Below are 19646 nucleotides of genomic sequence, written 5' to 3'. Positions count from 1 at the left end.
ACCAGGATTTCAAATACCAGCAGGTCACCCATAGTGGAGGGGTTTCAGTGGAGCTTCCAGACTAGACAGACTAGGAAGAAGGACCTGGCCACCACTTTCAAAACATTGGCCATGAAAACTCTATGAATAGCAGTGGAGCATTGTCTGATACAGCACTGGAAGGTGAGAGGATGGCACAAAAAGACCAGGCAGGTTTCTCCAAAGAAGATATATGGATGGCCAATAGACACATGAAAAGATGCTCATCATCACTAACAATCAGGGAAATGCAAATCAAAACTACACTAAGATATCCCCTTACACCTGTTAGAATGGCAAAAATAAACAAAACAAAAAGTGACAAATGTTGGAGAGGTTGTGGAGAAAAAGGAATCCTCATACACTGTTGGTGGGAATGCAAACTGGTGCAGCCACTATGGAAAACAGTACGGAGATTTCTCAAAAAATTAAAAATAGAAATACCTTAGGACCCAGCCATCCCACTACTGGGTATCTATCCAAAGAACTTGAAATCAGCAATTCCAAAAATCCCATGCACCCCTATGTTCATTGCAGCATTATTTACAATAGCCAAGACATGGACGCAACCTAAGTGCCCATCAACTGATGATTGGATAAAGAAGATATGGTATATATATATTTTATATATATACACACAATGGAATACTACTCAGCTATAAAAAAGGATAAAATCGTCCCATTCACAACAACATGGATGGACCTTGAGGGTATTACGTTAAGAGAAATAAGCCAGATAGAGAAAGACGAAGTCTGTATGACTCCACTCATAGGTGGAAGTTAAACATGTAGACAAAGAGAACTGATTGGTGGTTACCAGGGGAAAGGGGGCATGGGGGGAGGGCATAAAGGGTGAAGTGGTGTACCTACAACATGACTAACAATAACGTACAACTGAAATTTCACAAGGTTGTAAACTATCATAATCTTAATAAAAAGTTAAAAAAAAAAAAAAAAAAAAGACCAGCCAGGGTTCCCTCTGTTGTACACAGGGTCCCTAGGCGTCAGAATCAAGTAGCAATAAAAGCTTTCTTCCCACTCCTGACTCCAATCAGGGTAAGTGTGGTTTTGCCATCCCTCAATACACGTAACCTTCTTCCACAGTCTACCACGTGCTTGACACACCTCCACATCCTTCCTCCATTCCTTTTAAGAATTTCCAAGTTCATCTTTTTAATACTCCCATCTATATTCAATCACATATTCAATCATCCTCTCGTCTTTCTCTTGGAAAGGCTGTCTCTGAATAGTTATGCATGTATGTTTTTAGGTTATGCTTTTATTTTTGTGGGCTTTTCTTTATCAGTTTTATATATTAGCAAATGACTTCTTGCTTTGGAAGAAATGAAATGTAGCTCTTTCATCCCCCTGCCCTGTCATTCCCAAATAGTTATACTATGATTTTAGGTTAACTCAATAACCAGAATTTTTAGAACTGTCCATTGTTCACTGCAGAGCCAACTAGTGTATCAGGATTCATTTCCTTTTTTCTTTTGTCATTCCTGGAATTAACAACTGCCTTTTCATTTGCTTAATTTTCTAAGTACCTATTCTTTTTTTTTTTTTGCAACACCTTCTTAGATCTGTCAAATACCCATCAGTATTATTTCCCAAATGACCAAAGATGAGGTCAATTTTCAGTTCACCCACACCCTGTGGTTCTGGTGTTGTAAGGAAAGGGAACCGGAGGACCACTGCAGGGCAAGCAGGTTGCACTAATCCTCGTTTTCAGCCTGCATCCCACCCTGGCCCACCACCATGCCCACTGTCCCAAGGCCTTAACTTTGATGGTTCTACTTTTCCAGAGAAGAAGCCTCCATTCTCCTGTCTTGACTGGGGGTGCTGATCTGGCTGCTCAGGGTGGGGAGGGTTTCTGAAGCTCTAACCATTTTATCAGCTTTGAACCAATTCCTCGCTTCTCAACCCTGCCTCACACCTCACTTCCTCTCTACCTACTGTCTCCAAGCCTTGAGTCTTTGAGGTTGCTCTACAGGACGAATTTCAGTTGTCTTTTCTTTACACTGATTTTAGCCATTACACTCCATCCACTTTCCATTTCCCAAGTTATTGTACCTTCTTGTCCACTGACGTCTCCTCTACCATTCTCTTGTGGGTCGTCCTTATGGGTTTATACCTCTATTCCTTTCCTTACTTTAGTGGGGCTTTGAGAAACCAACCAACTCATTTGACTAATCTGTCATTTGACTAATTCAAGTCTGTATGATTATTTTTTAAATAGCAGATTAAAAGTACATCTAAGTCTACATGGATATAGGAGATTGGCCTGTCAGTTGCTGGAGGAAAATTTAACTTAATCCAACATGTGGTATTTTCTTCTAACGCAGAGGTCTCAACTCAAATGCCTATAGGAACTTGGAACGTAATAACAGGAGTAGAGTAAGCTGGGTCTAAGACAAGAAAGAGGTGGGACTGCGGTGAAGTAGAGAGGGCCAGAACCATCTGGACACAGCAGTGACTCAGCTGCAACTGAACATGGAAATTCGAACCTACCATTGCCAGATCTTCCAATCTGCCGAGGAAAACCAGTCATCGATTTGCATTTGAAATCTCCTGATACTCAGATGTTGGCAACTAAGGTTAGCTATCTACATCTCCCACAGCTTGCTCCCTGACTTCATTCAGGTCACCATCCTGGATGGTCCGTCATCCCTGGATAACCATACTTACCTAAATTAACTCCAACCTCACTCTTCTTGGCTTTCTTTGTCTTTATCGCTTATCGATAGCTCTACTGTATTGAGTCCTTGTGTGCACGTCCTATTAGTCTGGGCTACCCTACTCAAACCTAAGCACCATGGTTATGGGACTGTTTTCACTGCTACTGAATGAATGAAACACTCTCTAGTGACGTAGACCAAAGGTTATCTGAGCACTGTATCTGCTCCACAGGCTGGAATTTGATTCCTGTCCCAAAGCACTTAGCTCACTGTACACGGCCTCTTTCCTGAAAGGACTGATACAACCATTTGGAACCTGCCAGAGCTCTGTGACTGTTAGGTATATTTTTATATGCTTCAATTTCCCAACTAGATCTGTATCTTAGGATTGGAGCTACATTCTGCTCTGTCTTCCTCAGTGCTTTACCCTCAGTAGGCATTTAATAAATAGTCTGATTTTCTCAGGCACATCAGCCAGTGAAACAAACAGGAGTTGAGATGTGTGACATGAAGGTAAGCAATGGGAAAAGGTGTTAAAAATGGCTTGATTTTAACAGATATGCAATTTAAGTTATGATAAATGATTTCTGGTGCACTGGTACCTTGCTCTGGTTGCCTCTTAAAGAGAGCAGCAGGCTCTAGGGTAGGAGATCTTGATGGCTGGCATAATAAAATGTCAGCAAAAGCCTGTGTATTTACGCCAAAAAAAGGCTTTTCTGACTTATGTCAAAGAAACCTGATAATGCAAACACAGCTCTATGCAAACAACTGCTAATGTGAAAAAGGGATTCTATTTCTTGAGGCAGAGTGTTTTAGTGAAACAGATTAGTGAAGTTTTAAAAATTCTTTATTATAAGTACTCAAGGACTTCAGTTTCACCCTACACGAACAACTATTGATCCAAAACCAACTAAACACCAATACAAGTGTGTTTTTCACTTACGTGTCCAACATTGTAATTTTTAAATGTGGGATTAAGAGTGAGGCGATGACACTGTCATTCCAAGGGAATGTTTGACATCCTCAACTACAGGTGTTTGATGGGGCCATCACTTAGAGTGAGGTGGGCTAGCCCCCTTTTCTTTCCCAGGCATTAACAGCAGCTCTGACAGGTGCAGAACGGTAGGTAGAGCTACTGCATAACTAGCTGATTCTGGAGGTTTGAGAGTGAAGTGGGGGCAAGAGCATCTGTGTCCTCCACTGGACCGGTGCTTCACCCTCCTCCACACCTGCCATGCACCTGGCTCACAGCAGGCTGCTCAACGACCATTTCCTGACAATGGGTCTTCTCTAACACCCTTTCCAGTGCTAAGATGCCACTTGGTCCTTTCTGGGCCCAGGACAGGATTACAGTAAAACTGATGCAACCACTTCTTTGAGGTCAAGGTCAATACCACAAGACAACCCTTTAAATGGGATGGCTGGAAACTGAAGTCCTTTAGATACTTCAGTTATTAAATTTCCACAAGGCCCAAGGCAGACCAACCAGATGAGCTGGGAATGTTTATAATAACATGAATCTAAACCAAGATTCTCCTTTATCCTCATGAACCTCACTGTGGACAGGTCATTTAGTAAGCCCTATAAATGTTTGTTAAATAAATAAAATATCAAACTAAGATTTTAATGGCCCACAGGGCCAAACTAGATGGGAGGAAAGTAGGGCAGCCGTTTCTCTTGGCTGGGAACATTATACTCAGGTGATCTTACCTGTTCCTGCCCTTCTGTTTAACTCCTGACCCATCAGTGATGTCTGCTTCTTTGCTTTACCGCTAACCTGTCTCCAGAGCATCTGATCCTTTATTTCCAAGCGTCTAATGGGCGTCCCCTGTGGGCAACAAGTCTAAATCGAAACATTTTCTCCTCCCTACCTACAGATATACCTTCTACCATTCAATTCCCATAAGATTTACAGCTAGTTTTTATTGGTTCATCGACCATCTGACTGACTACCTGTGTTGAGCAGATATAAAAAGAATGAGACACAGTCCTGTCTGGTGGGGAGAAGAGACGTGAAGATCGAAGTGTAATCTAACAAGTGCTAGGTGGGCACTAAGGAGGGAACACCCTACTCCACCCTGCAGTCAGGACGACATCACAAGGTGGGGGGACACTGGAGTCTTCATGTCTTGTGTATTCTCCTTAGTTCCTTAACTAGTAAGGGTCCTCAAGGCAAAATCTTTTTCTTATATGCTTACTTCCTGGCATGGCACTTAGCCTGTAGCAATGAGTAAACACTTGATAACACTTGGGCCAAGGAATCACTCGCCCAGGTGCCTGGGTGACAGGCCACAGCTCAATGTAGCCCACCGCGGGCACCAAGCAGCGCTCTCTACCTGCATGTGAGCTCCCTTCTCATGTGGCTTTGTCCTGAGGGAGTCTAAATATAGGAGAATGTCTCTCTGTTTGAATCTCAGGAAGACTTGCCCCACTGGACTGACTGGAGAGATGGCTCCACCAACCCTTCTGAGATTGTTAAATGTGACGCTCCTGCTGCATCTGCACCACCATCATCGCAAACGCACAGCACTTAGCATTTGCCTGATTCTCTTCTAAGTACTTAATACAAGGGTCATGCGTTTAACCCCCACAACAAGCCTATGTGGTGGGAACTATCGTTATTATCTGCATTCTACACACAAGGAAAAGGCGGTATAAGAGGCTAGATGACTTGTGCAAAGTCACAGAGGTGGTGAAGTGCTGGCGAGGCTCCCAAATCTAGGCTCTCTGCCACTCCACTAAGCCATCCAGTCTGGGGTGGGAGGCCTGTCACATCTGCTTTTGGGCTCTAGGCTGTGTGAGTACTAAGTTGGGGCATCTGCAGGAACAAGAACGGTGTTCACCAAACTACCAAAAGGAGCGGGAGCTACCACTCACTTAGGTTTGCTCCCTCCCATCCAAGGCCGAGCTGATCTCTAAACAAGCATCAAAACCAGAAGCTCATTACCATCAGCGTGCGATTCTAGAAGGTGAACACTACAATGATGTACAATTACATGCTAATAATTCAATGCCCAAGAGCCCTGTAAAACAATTGCAAAGGCCCAGGATTATCACAGTATGCAAATGCTCTAGGAAAATCATTACCTCCTTAGTCCCCTTCATTTTGGTGGGTTTAACATGAGAAGAATAATCCATGCTACAAGATGAGATTTCATTTTACAGCTGTAGTAACCAAGTACATAAAAGCTTGAATCTGTCCCAATAGCTTCTAAAAGATTTTTCCCATAGTGTCAGAGGCAAAAATAATGAAATCTTGCAAATGTACAGTTAATAGGACCCTGGTGGACACTAACGTCAAAAATGCACGGTCTATAAGACATTAAAGGCTTGATTTTAGTTTCTGCACTGTTCCTGTTAATAACAATGTCTAATTAAAACATCTGTAAAATACTGATAGTTTTAATTTTACATAAAATTTCCAAAACAACTGTTACACAGTATAATAGGTATCTGCAATGAATAGGTTATTAATGGAAATATTATTTTAAATTAAAATCAGGTTCTAAATTTAAATTAGTCATCTCTGGCTAATGAAGAGAAAAAGAAGTCATCCGTGCTGGGAATAACACAGCAGATAATCTAGTTTTCAACATTCGTTACAGCAAATTCACTCGCTCACTTGGGCGAAAGGACAATCTATTTCGCTGCTTCTGTCTTGTACTCCACTTGGTTCTTCTGACGGATTTCACAGTTGAACTCAATATTAAAATTATGGCCTAATGCACCTTTCAACACATTATTTTACAATTTAAAAAACAACACTCAACTTTATTCACAATCTGAATCCCCCTTGCTCCCAATTTTCTAGTGAGCAGACAGCAGAGAACAGGACTCCCCACGGCAGATTCTCCCCCAGCCCTGCCGAACCCCATGAATATTTTAACAGCAATGGCATAAAACCTCAGCTTTCCCTTTCTTCGGGTCGCATCTTCTTTTGTGAAATAAAACAAAAGGGATTAGCAAAGCTTAGGGGCTGCAATTCAATACCTTTCTTTCTGATTAATGCACAGTAAAAGAAGGTTACACCGTCAGCAGCACTGGCTGTCTATCTACGCTGGCACCGAGCTGGTGAGGGATTCATGCCCGACGATGAAAAGCTGCGTTTCAAGTTGCTTCTGATTCACATAACAGTTGACAGTAGGTGCTGCAGAATGTGGTCCACAGCATGAGGGAAGCTCTCACAAGTTAAGTAAGGAGGTGGATTAATTTTTTCTTCATCTCCTGCTCGATACTTGCCTGAAATAAAAGTAAAGTCAGTGAACAAAGGCCACTGCTAGGATGCCACCTTCACCACACCCGAGGGCACCCGGGCCACCACAGAACCACCCTTTCAATTACCAGAGAGAATCAGGGACTCCACACCCCCAAAACCACCTCTTACTGAGGCTTCAGGATGCATGAGACAATTCAGAGAGAGATCATTTTCAGCATTTTCCCAGGCCCTCTGGTCTTTCAGGATGGACAGTCACAGGGGCTGGGAAACCTGACAGGTAAGGTGTCCTTCAAATCCCGAGGGCTGTGGAATCATTTTCTCCCCCACCAGCCCTAAAGACAGGAATGGTGATTAAATCAATGCTTCTAAATGGAGGCCCAGACCCCACAGGGCAGAGACCTTGCCAGCTCCTGGGGGTGACTGGAAACAGCATGTGCGGCTGCCACGCAGGGACCCTGTGAGCCTGGCAAATGGAGCACCTGGGGCTGGGGAGGGAAAGAGTGATGGATGCTCACAGGCCTGGGCCAGGCGGGACAGGCCACCAAGGGGCAGGCACGCCGCCTAACTCTCCGCAGACTCTGGAACTCAAGACACACAACTGAACACCCCAACACAGCAGAGGAACCATTCCACAGAGTGGTCAGAGAGAGCTTTTACAAATGTAAATCAGATAATGCATGTCCCTATTTACATACCCTTAATGGGTCCCAGTGCCCTTCAGAAAGAACCCCGAATCTCTATCCTTGCCTACCAGGCCTTCTGTCCTCAGCCCCAGCACCCCTCTCCCCTTACTACAGGCTGCAGACCCAGCTGTGTTCCTACACTGGACCTGGGTCTTTTGAGGACCTTCACACCTGCCATTCCCTTTGCCTGGAACATTCTTCTCACCTGACTACCTCCTTCACACTTCAGGTCAGACCTACCTTCTTATCCAAATTAGATCCCCTCTCTGTTTTTCTCTCTTAGCACTCTGTTCTTTGCCTCCACAACATGTCCAAGAGCAAAAATAGTTATCTGAGGATTTCATCAATGACCAGAAAATAAAATGGTGAATAGGAGGAATTTTAAAATTAAGACACAGGCTGGGGCCGGCCCGGTGGCGCAGCGGTTAAGTTCACATGTTCTGCTTCGCCGGCATGGGGGCGGTTCAGATCCTGGGTGTGGACATGGCACCGCTTGGCAAGCCATGCTGTGGTAGGCATCCCACGTATAAAGTAGAGGAAGATGGGCACGGAGAATGATGAGTGTGGCTATTTTTCTTAACTTTATCTAATGCTTCCTCTTTTTTGCTTACATCAAAGGGCAGTAATGTTCCTGGGAACGTGATGATCATTTTGACTGAGAAATTTGAAAAACAACCACACTGTTAATTCCAGAGTGACTGGTGTCACCATCTGCAAGGCTCTGATGATCCACCCCAGATCCCAAGCACGAGCAGAGTGTGTTTCCACTCTTTGTTCATACAGGGCCTTGCCAAATACTTCTTATTCAACTGTAGCTACAACTACATTTTCTTGTTTCTATTTTAAAATTATTCAAAATAACTTTTATGCAACTATATTTTCTTGAATGTTACAGTCATGAGTAAAGGTACTTTTCTAAAGTTTCCCAGTAGCAGCTCTTCTGTGACTTTGTTTAAATCTTCCCTTTTATGAACAGCCTATTAAATAGTTTCACTATCATTAAATGAAACCAGGCAAACGGGCTCACAGAACCACTTATAGAACCATTTATCTGCTATTTGATTTTTAAGAGCCCAATGACAATTCTTGGACAAGACTTCTGGCTGTCATCCTTAAACATGTGCTATTAGTTCCAAGCTCAGCAGGTGCCACTTGGGTGTGAGGGGGACTTTTTCATTACACCTGGAGAGGCTCATTAAGATCCCAGTGCAACAGTATTCACCTCCACACATAGCTCTCATGCCTGTTCTTTCTTTACCTTGAAAGGACTTTATTAATCACACTCCATTTGGAACGTTGCACAGAATCACATACTGTGAGAGCTAGAAGGGACCAATCCAACCCCATCATTCTTAAAGGGCCCAAAGGGGTGAAGAGCCTTGACCAGGGTCTTGCACAGCTAGTCAGTGTAGACCTGAGACAAGGACACAGGACACCTAACCAGTCCACTATAGTCATTAATAGTCTATTAGCTGAGTCCTCCCCATTAAGTTCTTTCCGTTTCCTTAAATTTATTTCAGGGACCACACAGAGTATACCTCATCTTGGTATAGGAAATAGTTCCTAAAACAGTTAAGTGAAAAGACAAGAAAAAAGCTTTTATGTGTGTTTTTTAAAAAACGCAAACATTAACAAAAGGTATCAGATCACTTAGCTGGCCAGTTCATAATGAGATGAACTTCATCATCTTACAGCTGGCACAAAAAGAAGAGATATTTTTACAGAGAACCACAATTCACGGTCTTTTGGTCCACTGCAATCTGATGACCTGTATATTCAGAAAATCATATAAATGCTAATTGTTAACTGTATATGGTTACCTCTGGGTAAATATTAAAATACCTCTGAACTCTCATCTTCCAGTTTTGTATAGCATGGGCCCTCCCACACTGTCTTTTTCCCCTGCGATCCTAAGCCCATTTTATTTTTGCTTTGTGGTAGAAAGAGAATTAAAGTGCCCAGTGGGTTTCACCGTTTCTGCAGACTGTTCTTTAAGCAATTGTGTAGTCCACCGTGCTATTTTAGAGAAGGCTTATAGAAGGTACATACCAGTTTTCACTAAGATGCCCAGCATGCCGACATTCTGAGCCCCACCAACATCATCCCTGCAATCCTAGAAAAGCATAAAGGAAGCATTTAGTCCAGTGCCTTCAGTAGCTTGTGAACAAACCCCTACTCAATGATTTGATTTAGGCTGGGATGGCCAACTGTAATCCCACGATTTTTTCTTAAAATGAAAGAAAGGAAGGTGTAAAAAAGAGGTAATCCACATGTAGTAGTGTAAGGAAGCATCCTCCTGGAAAGGGAAGCGTCACAGAGGCGGAAGGTGTACCACAGAGCAGAAATCCTCGGAACCAAACACAAAGAGCAGCCACAGTTCTTCATGCTTTGCCACGTGCGTCTACCTCCTCTTAAAATAGGTCATGGAAAAAAACATTCTACTTGGCAGCTTTTAAGGTGGATGATCCAACTGCACAGAGTGAAGGAACTAGAGTCAGAAGTCAGCTTTTCCGCCGCCCATGTCATCTCCTTACTTCCCATCCTTTCGTCCCTAACAGGTGGAATCAAGACCAATCAGTACACTTGAACAGATTCTGTGACTGATATTCGCTTCACACTTGGGGACAAGAGATCAGTTAGAAAAGGGAGCTCCTCTTTCCAATTCTTACTCAAGATAGGGATGAATATACTTGGTTGATTGTGATGATAAATGCAAGGTAATAAAAATCCAAGGACTAGACAAATATCAAGAAAAATCAATCCTGCCATCTCATTCAGACCGTGCCTGAAGAAAAGTTTTTTCCTTAAAAATCATTAAAATTATTCAACAAAGGCCCTGAGAAATGAGTTTTAGAATGTCAAAATCTTCACTTAAGGTCTAACTTTGAAACCTTTTCTGCTGCATCTAAACTTGCCCTGATGAAGCGGCAGGGATGGGGGAGACGGACGAAAGGAAGAAGGGAGGTGGGTAACAGTGGACAAGGCAAGGAAGGGAGAAACCTGCCACTCTCTTGGATAACAAGCAACCCTCCATGCAGCCGAGGATCCTGTCACATGCCCTTCCCACCTCCCACTCGGTCCCAATGCCAGTATCTCCGGGGATAAGAATTCTGAAGTCTCCAGGCTAAGACGACCAGCTTTCAAACACACGTTCGCCTAGGAAAGTCAGCTAAAGGCTTGCCAAGAGAAAAAGGTTTCTCTAAATAGTGTCAAGTTCAATGATTATTCTATTCAGTTTACGTGAATAAGTATGCAAGTGGAAGATGAAATCAGGAGGACTGTGACACTTTTGCACCATCCCAAGTTAAGAAAGCAAGAGATCTACAGTTTGCTTTGGAGGGAGTCCAGAGCCTCGAGTTCAGCTTCCAGCTGTGCCACTAATTAGCTAAGGGAATTGAGGCATGGAGATTTACCTCTCCGGGCTTCAGTTTCCCAGTCTATAGAGGAGGTTTGGACCAGACATTCTCAATGGTCCCTTCCAGTCTAATGCGTTATTATTTAAAAACTGAAATATAATCCTTGCCACCTACTTACCATGAGGCAGTGTGCTTTCCAGCTCTTTTCCCATCATGGCACATATGCAAAATAATGTTTGCCCAGTACACTGGGGTAAACTGAGAAGGTGTCATGGCCAGAGGCGACCGGCTAGGGCCTCCAATCCATCAGATTCAACCCTGCCACCCAAAGGGCTGAGGCAATCGATATCTTTAGCTATTTGTGGCACAGTGATTGGGAAGTTCTTCCATAAAGCATATACTAAGAAAAAAATCATTAATGGTAGAATTCTCTGGGTATAGGTTTTTTGCCTGCATAATATTTAAAAAAAAATCTAAATTTGTGTAGAGGTTTTCTTCAAAAGACACATAAAGCATTTAATTGACTTGCTTTTAATGGTCTTTTGAATAGTATATATCTCATCACACTATGAAGAATGTCAGAAATACTCAAAATTTCAGTTCTTTCGAAGAATACCTTTAAACACCTAGCAGAAAGCCTGCTTTATAGGCAGCCACTTACTACCATCTGATATCATCAGAAATAGAGTACGCCTGGTTTTGAAGCAGCACTTCCAAGTCAGCTCCTCCCAGTGTGACAGGCGAGCTCGGCGCGTTTCCTGGCTCTTCTACTTACATCTCCTATCATGACGGTCTCCTCTGGTTCGCAGCCAGTGCCCCGCAATGCTTCCAAAAAGAACGTTTTTTCTGGTTTTCCTACCACTGTGGCTTTGATGTCTGTGGCATACTCTAAAGCAGTCACGAATGGTCCAGGTCCCAGGGCTAGGCCATCTTTCCTCTTGTAATACCTGGCTTTGTGGATTGCTATCAGAGGCGCCCCATCTAGGAGTAACCTAGAGAGACAGAGAAAATGGAAACTGGCTAAAAGCAAGGCTTTTATGACTGGAAAGAATGTCAGATTTACAAAGAGATTTTATTCACACTCACAGAAACAAACAGTTTCTTATTAACTTTTAATGACTTGCTGTCTTCTAATGAATTTGCTAAGAACTGCTGGGAATTACACTCAGATACACGAAAGAAAGGTGATAGATTATTAAATTTGGGACTGCTTCAACCTTTTACCTTTAGTGGTTTCAGACACTTTAACCAAATCACCAGGGAAAGAGAATGAAGAGAAGTAAAGCTAAATAAGACACTCAGGGGAAGAAGCTTAACTTAATGAGACAAGTTGTTCCAGCCGTCCCTGCTGGTAAGCAGGAGGCTCGCGAGCCTTTCATAACACGACACGACTGCTGCTGCAGTGACATATTTCAGCTAACTCCTAAAATACCTGAATTCCTCTGTCCTCTACTCCAGAATGTAAGCTTCTTTCTAACTCAGAAATGTGATAGGGCATTTTACAATACTTTCTGCTCATGCCTTTACCTCTTCCTTCCACCTTTGACTGCTTCTGACACTTCGCACATCAGGCCATCTTCCCTGAAGAAATGCCAACATGGTTTAACGGAAAGCCTTTACTGTCAAATCCTTTCCTTTGTCCTGAGATGGGACGATTACTCTCATACCAAACAAAAGGGCATAAAGAGTTTTCCCATTAGTTTGAGAACAAACTCTACATATAGCTAAGGATTCTCATTAGTGACTCAGTCAAGCATAACAAAACAGGTCCAAAAACCCCCACCAACTTCTTAACACTCACCTCCCAACCCCCATCCAAAAAAATCCACTGTCCGTCCCAACAGTGCAGCCCATAGTCACACAGCACAAACAGTCCCGCACACGTTATCATCTAATGGAATGTGGGACATGATGTATTTCTTAAACTGCTTTTAACCAATGTAATAAATGATCTCACAAGCTTAATTTACTTTAAGTCATCTCTATAGTTAAAATATTTAGTACGTCCATCAAGGAAAAATTCATCACATCTTACCCTTCACAATTATGAGTAATTAAGCGCTCAACTATGAAACTGCTAAATTATTCTTGTCAGTGGGCATGGAAACGTCTTCCTGTGGGAGATGCAGAATTCAGACATTTATGATTAAATATTTTATTAAGTAAAAACCAATACTGGACTATTACAGGGACTTATTGTTAGTTACTACAAATTGCTCACAGCACAGGCTAGCTCCTTCAAATTTATTCACTAATATTAATACAAATTTATTTCTTAAAGCAGATTTTGAAATTCAACTGTTAGGAAACCTGGTAAAGCCACTATGTTGGCCTTAAAGGACCACAGCTGAGAGCAATGAGATAACGGCAGGTGATTTATCTATCTCCCCTCTTGTCACCCTGCCCCCAATCCCATTTATTTGCTCCTCTACCACGGAACTGGAATTCTTTATGCAACAGACCTCAAAATTGCTTTCCACTTACATAGCTAAACTAAAAACTCATTTGATTTAGCTTTGTTAATATTTTATTATATATTAACTGGGGATAAGACTTATCAGCTTGATTGATGTGTGTACTTAATTCCCAGGCAGTACTTTAGTGCCTTCCCTGGAAGGGCTCAGGCTGTGGGTTCCTCCACATTTCTCTAAATGGGAACTGGTTCTACACTAGGCTGGAGAAGATGGGCCTCTCTCAGGGAAGTGGTTCCTGCTTCTATCATTCTTCTCTGCACAGCATAAGCTTTACTGAATCTTTGAAGAGCCAAGGCATATTTGGGATGGATTAGAAGGTAAAAGGTTTTCTAGGACACAGATTAAAAGATCTTTTACAAACATTTAAAAAAAATAAAAAATAGACACCCCAATACTTGCTGTGTTTTTACACTTACTCAACAGGGCAACAAAAGGTTGGTTGTTTTTACCAGAAATAATGCATCAGCAGGAAATCTGATAATTTTGCATCTGTATCTAACTAAAAGCCCACTGAGGTGCAAGAAGCGAGGGAAAAAAAGGGACAAATAAGGCCTGATGCAAAAATCTCTGGCTGTAAATTCCCTGAAGGCAAAGGAAAAATCTAAAAATTCCGAGCCAGGGAGCAGCCCTACACTATAAAAATCTTAGGCAGAGCAGTGAAAGAAAAGCCAAGGGTATAACTTAAATTCAGAGCCACAAAATGTCAGTGAAAGGGACCTTAAGGAACAAAGTCCAACATGCCCCATTTTATAGATGAGGAGCTCACCCACAAATGCTGGCCAAAATCAATCACACCACCAAGGAGAGCCAGTACCCAGAACTTCTGAAGTACTTCAACATAATACAGGCCATATATGACAAACCCACAGCTAATATCATACTCGGCGGAGAAAAACTGAAAGCTCTCCCTCTAAGAACAGAAATCAGACAAGGATACCCACTGTCACCACTCTTATTTAACACAGTGTTGGAAGTCCTAGCCAGAACAATCAGGCAAGAAAAAGAAATAAAAGGGATCCAAATTGGAAAGGAAAAAGAGAAACTGTCACAATTTTCCGATGACATGATTTTATACATAGAAAACCCTAAAGAACCCACCAAAAAACTTAGAAATAACAAATGGATATGGTAAAGTTGCAGGATAAAAAATCGACATACAAAAATCAGCTGCGTTTCTATATACCAACAATGAAGTAGCAGACAGAGAAATTAAGGATACAATCCCATTTACAATTGCAACAAAAAGAATAAAATACCTAGGAATAAACCGAAGAGGTAAAAGACTTGTACACTGAAAACTGTAAAACATTGGTGAAAGAAATTGAAGAAGACACGAAGAAATAGAAAGATATTCCGTGCTCTTGGATTGGAAGAATTAACAGTTAAAATGTCCTTACTTCCTAAAGCAATCTACAGATTCAATGCAATCCCTATCAAAGTTCCAAAGACATCTTTCACAGAAATAGAACAAAGAATCCTAAAATTTATATGGGACAACAATAGCCAAAGGAATCCTGAGAAAAAAGAACAAAGCTGGAGGCATCACAATCCCTGATTTCAAAATATACTACAAAGCTACAGTAATCAAAACAGCATGGTACTGGCACAAAAACAGGCACACAGATCAACGGAACGGAATCGAGAGCCCAGAAATAAACCCATACATCTAGGGACAACTAATTTTCAACAAGGTAGCCAAGAACACAGAATGGAGAAAGGAAAGTTTCTTCAATGGTGCTGGGAAAACCGACAGTCACATGCAAAAGAATGAAAGTAGACCATTATCTTACACCATACACAAAAATTAACTCAAAATGGATTGAAGACTTGAATATACGACCTGAAACCATAAAACTTCTAAAAGAACACACAGGCAGTATGCTCTTCGACATTGTTTTAGCAGCTTATTTTCAAACACTATGTCTGACCAGGCAAGGGAAACAAAAGAAAAAATAAACAAATGGGACTACATCACACTAAAAAGTTCTGCACAGCAAAGAAAATCATCAACAAAACGAAAAGACCATCTAACAACTGGGAGAAGATATTTGCAAACCATACATCTGATAAGGGGTTAATATCCAAAATATATAAAGAACTCATACATCTCAACAACAAAAAACCTAACAACCCAATCGAGGTTGTGGAGAAAAAGGAACCCTCATACACTGCTGGTGGGAATGCAAACTGGTGCAGCCACTATGGAAAACAGTATGGAGATTCCTCAAAAAATTAAAAATAGAACTACCATACGACCCAGCTATCCCACTACTGGGTATCTATCCAAAGAGCTTGAAGTCAGCAATTCCAAAAGTCCTATGCACCCCCATGTTCACTGAAGCATTATTTACAATAGCCAAGACATGGAAGCAACCTAAGTGCCCATCAACAGATGACTGGATAAAGAAGATGTGGTATATATATACAATGGAATACTACTCAGCCATAAAAAAGAACAAAACTGTCCCATTTGCAACAACATGGATGGACCTTGAGGGAATTATGTTAAGTGACATAAGACAGATAGAGAAGGACAATCTCTGTATGACTCCACTCATATGAGGAATTTAAAAATGTAGACAAAGAGAACAGATTAGTGGCTACCAGGTGAAAGGTGGGGTGGGGGGTGGGCACAAAGGGTGAAGGGGTGCACCTACAACACGACTGACAAACAATAATGTACAACTGAAATTTCACAAGATTGCCAACCTATCATTAACTCAATAAAAATTAAAAAAAAAAAAAAAGAACGAAATCTTGCTATTTGTCATGACATGGATGGACCTAGAGGGTATTACGCTAAATGAAATAAACCAGACAGAAAGACAAATACTGTGTGATTTCACTTACGTGTGGGATCTAAAAAACAAAAAAAAGAAGAAACAAAACAGAAACAGTCTCACAGATACAGAGAACCAACTGGTGGTTGCCAGAGGGGAGGCAGGTGGGGAGCTGGGCAAAATAGGTGAAGTAGATTAAGAGGTACAAACTTCCAGTTACAAAATAAATGTCATGGGGATGTAATATATAGCATAGAGAATATAGTCCATAATATTCTAACAGCTTTGTACGGTGCCAGATGGTTACTAGACTTATCACGGTGATCATTTGGTAATGTGTCTAATAAATGTCAAACCACCATGTTGTACACGTGAAGCTAACATACTATTGTACGTCAACTATACTTCAATAACAAAATAATAGAAGATTCTAGACCTAACTGTTAAAGGTCAAACAATAAAGCTTGCAGAAGAAAACACAAGAGAACACTTTCACGACCGTGGGGTGGGCAAAGATTTCTTAAGCAGAACAGAAGAAAATACTGGCAAATTCGACTCCAACAAAATTAAGAACTTCATGTTCTCAAACTATCAAGAGAGTGAAAAAGCAAACCACAGACAGGGATAAGATATCTGCAGTACATATATCCAACCAAAGACTTGTACACATAACACATAAACAGCTCCTACAAATCACTAAGAAAAACAGAACCCAATCAGAAAAGGTAAAACATTAGAATGGGCACATCACAAAGAAGTTACCCAATGGCCAATAAGTATAGGAGAGGTTTCAACAACATAACTCCTCAGGGAAATACAAACTGAAACTCAGTAAGATACCGGTATACACACACCAAACAGAATACAGTCATGTGTCTCTTAACGACGGGAATACATTCTGAGAAATGTGTTGTTAGGCGATTTTGTCATTGTGCAAACATCGTAGAGTGGACTTACACAAACCTAGATGGTATAGCCACTACACACCTAGGTCAATATGGTACTAATCGTATGAGACCACCGTCATATATGCAGCCTATTGTTACCAAAATGTCATCATGCAGCACATGACTGTAGCTATAATTACATAGACTGGCAAGAGATTGGTGAGAATGCAGAGCATTGGAACTCTCATTTACAGCTAGCAAGAACTTATGACTCGGTACAATCACTTGGGAAACTGTTTAGCAACATTTACTAAAACTAAAGTACCTATTTTCCAGTAATTTTACTTCTAGATACTGACCCAGATGAATGAGTGCATATGTCCCCCAAAAGACTTGCAGAAGAATGTTCATAGAAGCTTTGTTCTTAACAGCCCAAACTGGAAACAATCCAAATGCCCATTAACAGCAGAATGAATAAATAAATTGTGGAATATTCATACAATAGACTGCAACAACAAAAATTTAAAAAGAAGAAACAAAACAGAAACAAAGTACAGCTACCTGCAACAACTTGCATAAAACTCAAAAGCAGACAGAAAATGCTACAAGTGTATGATTTCATTCATGTGAGGATCAAAAACTGGCAATACTGACAGAAGTCAGACTAGTGGCTGCCTTGAGGAAGAGGTGGTATTGACTGGCATAGGGAGCCTTCTGGGGGCCGGAAATGTTCTATATTCCTACCAGAGTGGGGGTTACATAGGTATATTTATGTGTAAAACTCTACTGAGTTATACACAGACAATTTGTATACCTTACTGTGCATGTTATACATCAAACTAAAAAAACCAGTAACAGAATATATTTATGTGGCTTATTCACCTGAAATTTTTATTTAGAGTTGCAAGAATTGCCTTGATCATAAAACAATCTCCCCAAATTGAAACATGTAACAGCACTTACTGACGATATTTACCTCAATTCTGTATTCTACGATTTTCAAACTGGCATATAAAATTGTTCTCCTGCATACACTAATGGAACACTTTAAATAACTCAAGTTCTTAAGTCTTGAACAATTTCTCATCTCCAAAGCATCTTATTTTTATAGTCTGGACTTTAATTAAAAAGATTGCATAGCAGTCAGTCCATTCAAAATGGAAAAAGCCCAGAGAAATATTTCTAATTTGAGCCCTGCTGCCACACTGTTCTGGAATTACTCATGCCCAGGGCTCTAAATACTTAGAAAAGATTCATGTGTTACAGTAAAAATGCAATAATAAGTGAGGCCATTATTGTTGATTTTCTTTTCTCTTTCTCTTCTTCCCTTTATAAGCAATTGAATACACTGGAGTAATTAAACTTTTTATTTTTTCTTAAGGAGATGGGGAAAAGAAAGCAATCCAATATTCAACAGAAACCATTCATAGTGTTAAGAATCTCCCCCCCAAAACAAAAAAAACTCATTTCTGAGCATCTCTAACACTTCTGGAGGATTCTTGCACCTTGCAATGGCTGTAGGAAAGAAGTCTTTAACAAAGCTTCAAAACATTCTTCTAAGCAGCCTTTGCCTCTGCATTTACACATGGAAGTCATGATGTCACTTATCTTCAGCTACAATGACATTTTAATAAGCACCTCAGATGGAGAGCAGATGCTTTTAATTTAGAAAAAAACCTTAAACTTTTCCTAGGTTAAGTAATTCCATGCAGTTTTTCCTCAAAATTCCTTTGACCCAATAACTATACTTCTGAGAAAAATCTTGAGGAAAAAACATAAATATTGCTTAACAAACATTTTCTCAGAAGTTTTTTTAAAACTAACTTCAAAAACTTGGAAATAACCAACCATAGGAAACACATGGATACACAATTTATTGTACTTCTTAAAGTGGAATATGTTGTGGGAATCAAATGTGTTTTTAGAAGAATATTGCAGAATACAGAAAAACATGCACAATATATTGTTGGGTTTTAAAAAAAGCACATTATCACACAGTATATATACATTCTCATTTTTGTCTAAGTATATATGTGCACAGATCAAACTAGTTTACATGCTAAAATGTTGACTGTGGTTCTCTTTAGGTGGAAGGATTACAGGCAATGTTGTTTATTCTTTTTTGAGCATTGAAAATTTTCCACAATAAAGACATATTATTTTTGTGCTTGGATACTTTTTAGTCTTCTTGATACTCAGTTCAAGTTAGATTATTAAGTGATCTGCTTGCCAGGTAGCCTTTCTCCTAATAGATATGATCAAATTTTATTATAATTGGTCCATTACTAGAATGCTCTAGCTTTGGGTTTCTAACTCAAGTCAGAAGATCAAAAAAGACTTTGCTACAAGCTAGTACTATAGTAAAAATGAATGACCTGGAGCTATGGATACTCAGATTGATGAACCATACAACAGAGGTAAGAAAGAAACTAATGAATATATAAAGTATAAAACATGCAAAATAATACTATATACTGTCTAGGAACACCTACAAGTGTATTCCAACTATAAAGAAATTCATGAACACGATAAATTAAAACTCATAATCCTAAGT

General features: G+C 40.6%; 1 protein-coding gene across 2 annotated transcripts in view; it reads right to left on the bottom strand.

The window, feature by feature from the left end:
• Positions 1-6402: 6402 nt before the first annotated feature.
• HDHD2 (haloacid dehalogenase like hydrolase domain containing 2) overlaps positions 6403-19646 on the bottom strand; it is a 38329-nt gene continuing 25085 nt past the window's right edge. For both annotated transcript variants that reach the window (XM_046671675.1, XM_046671676.1), the window contains 3 exons: positions 11727-11943; positions 9645-9708; positions 6403-6935 (listed from right to left, as the gene is read on the bottom strand). In XM_046671675.1, coding sequence (XP_046527631.1) covers positions 6820-6935; positions 9645-9708; positions 11727-11943 — 397 coding nt within the window. In that variant the 3' untranslated portion in view covers positions 6403-6819. The remainder of the gene's footprint in view (positions 6936-9644; positions 9709-11726; positions 11944-19646) is intronic.

The sequence above is a fragment of the Equus quagga genome, chromosome 9, assembly GCF_021613505.1.
Source record: "Equus quagga isolate Etosha38 chromosome 9, UCLA_HA_Equagga_1.0, whole genome shotgun sequence".
Taxonomy (NCBI): Eukaryota; Metazoa; Chordata; class Mammalia; order Perissodactyla; family Equidae; genus Equus; species Equus quagga.
The sequence above is the reverse complement of the archived record's forward strand: the minus strand, read 5'-3'. Positions and strand labels throughout refer to the sequence as shown.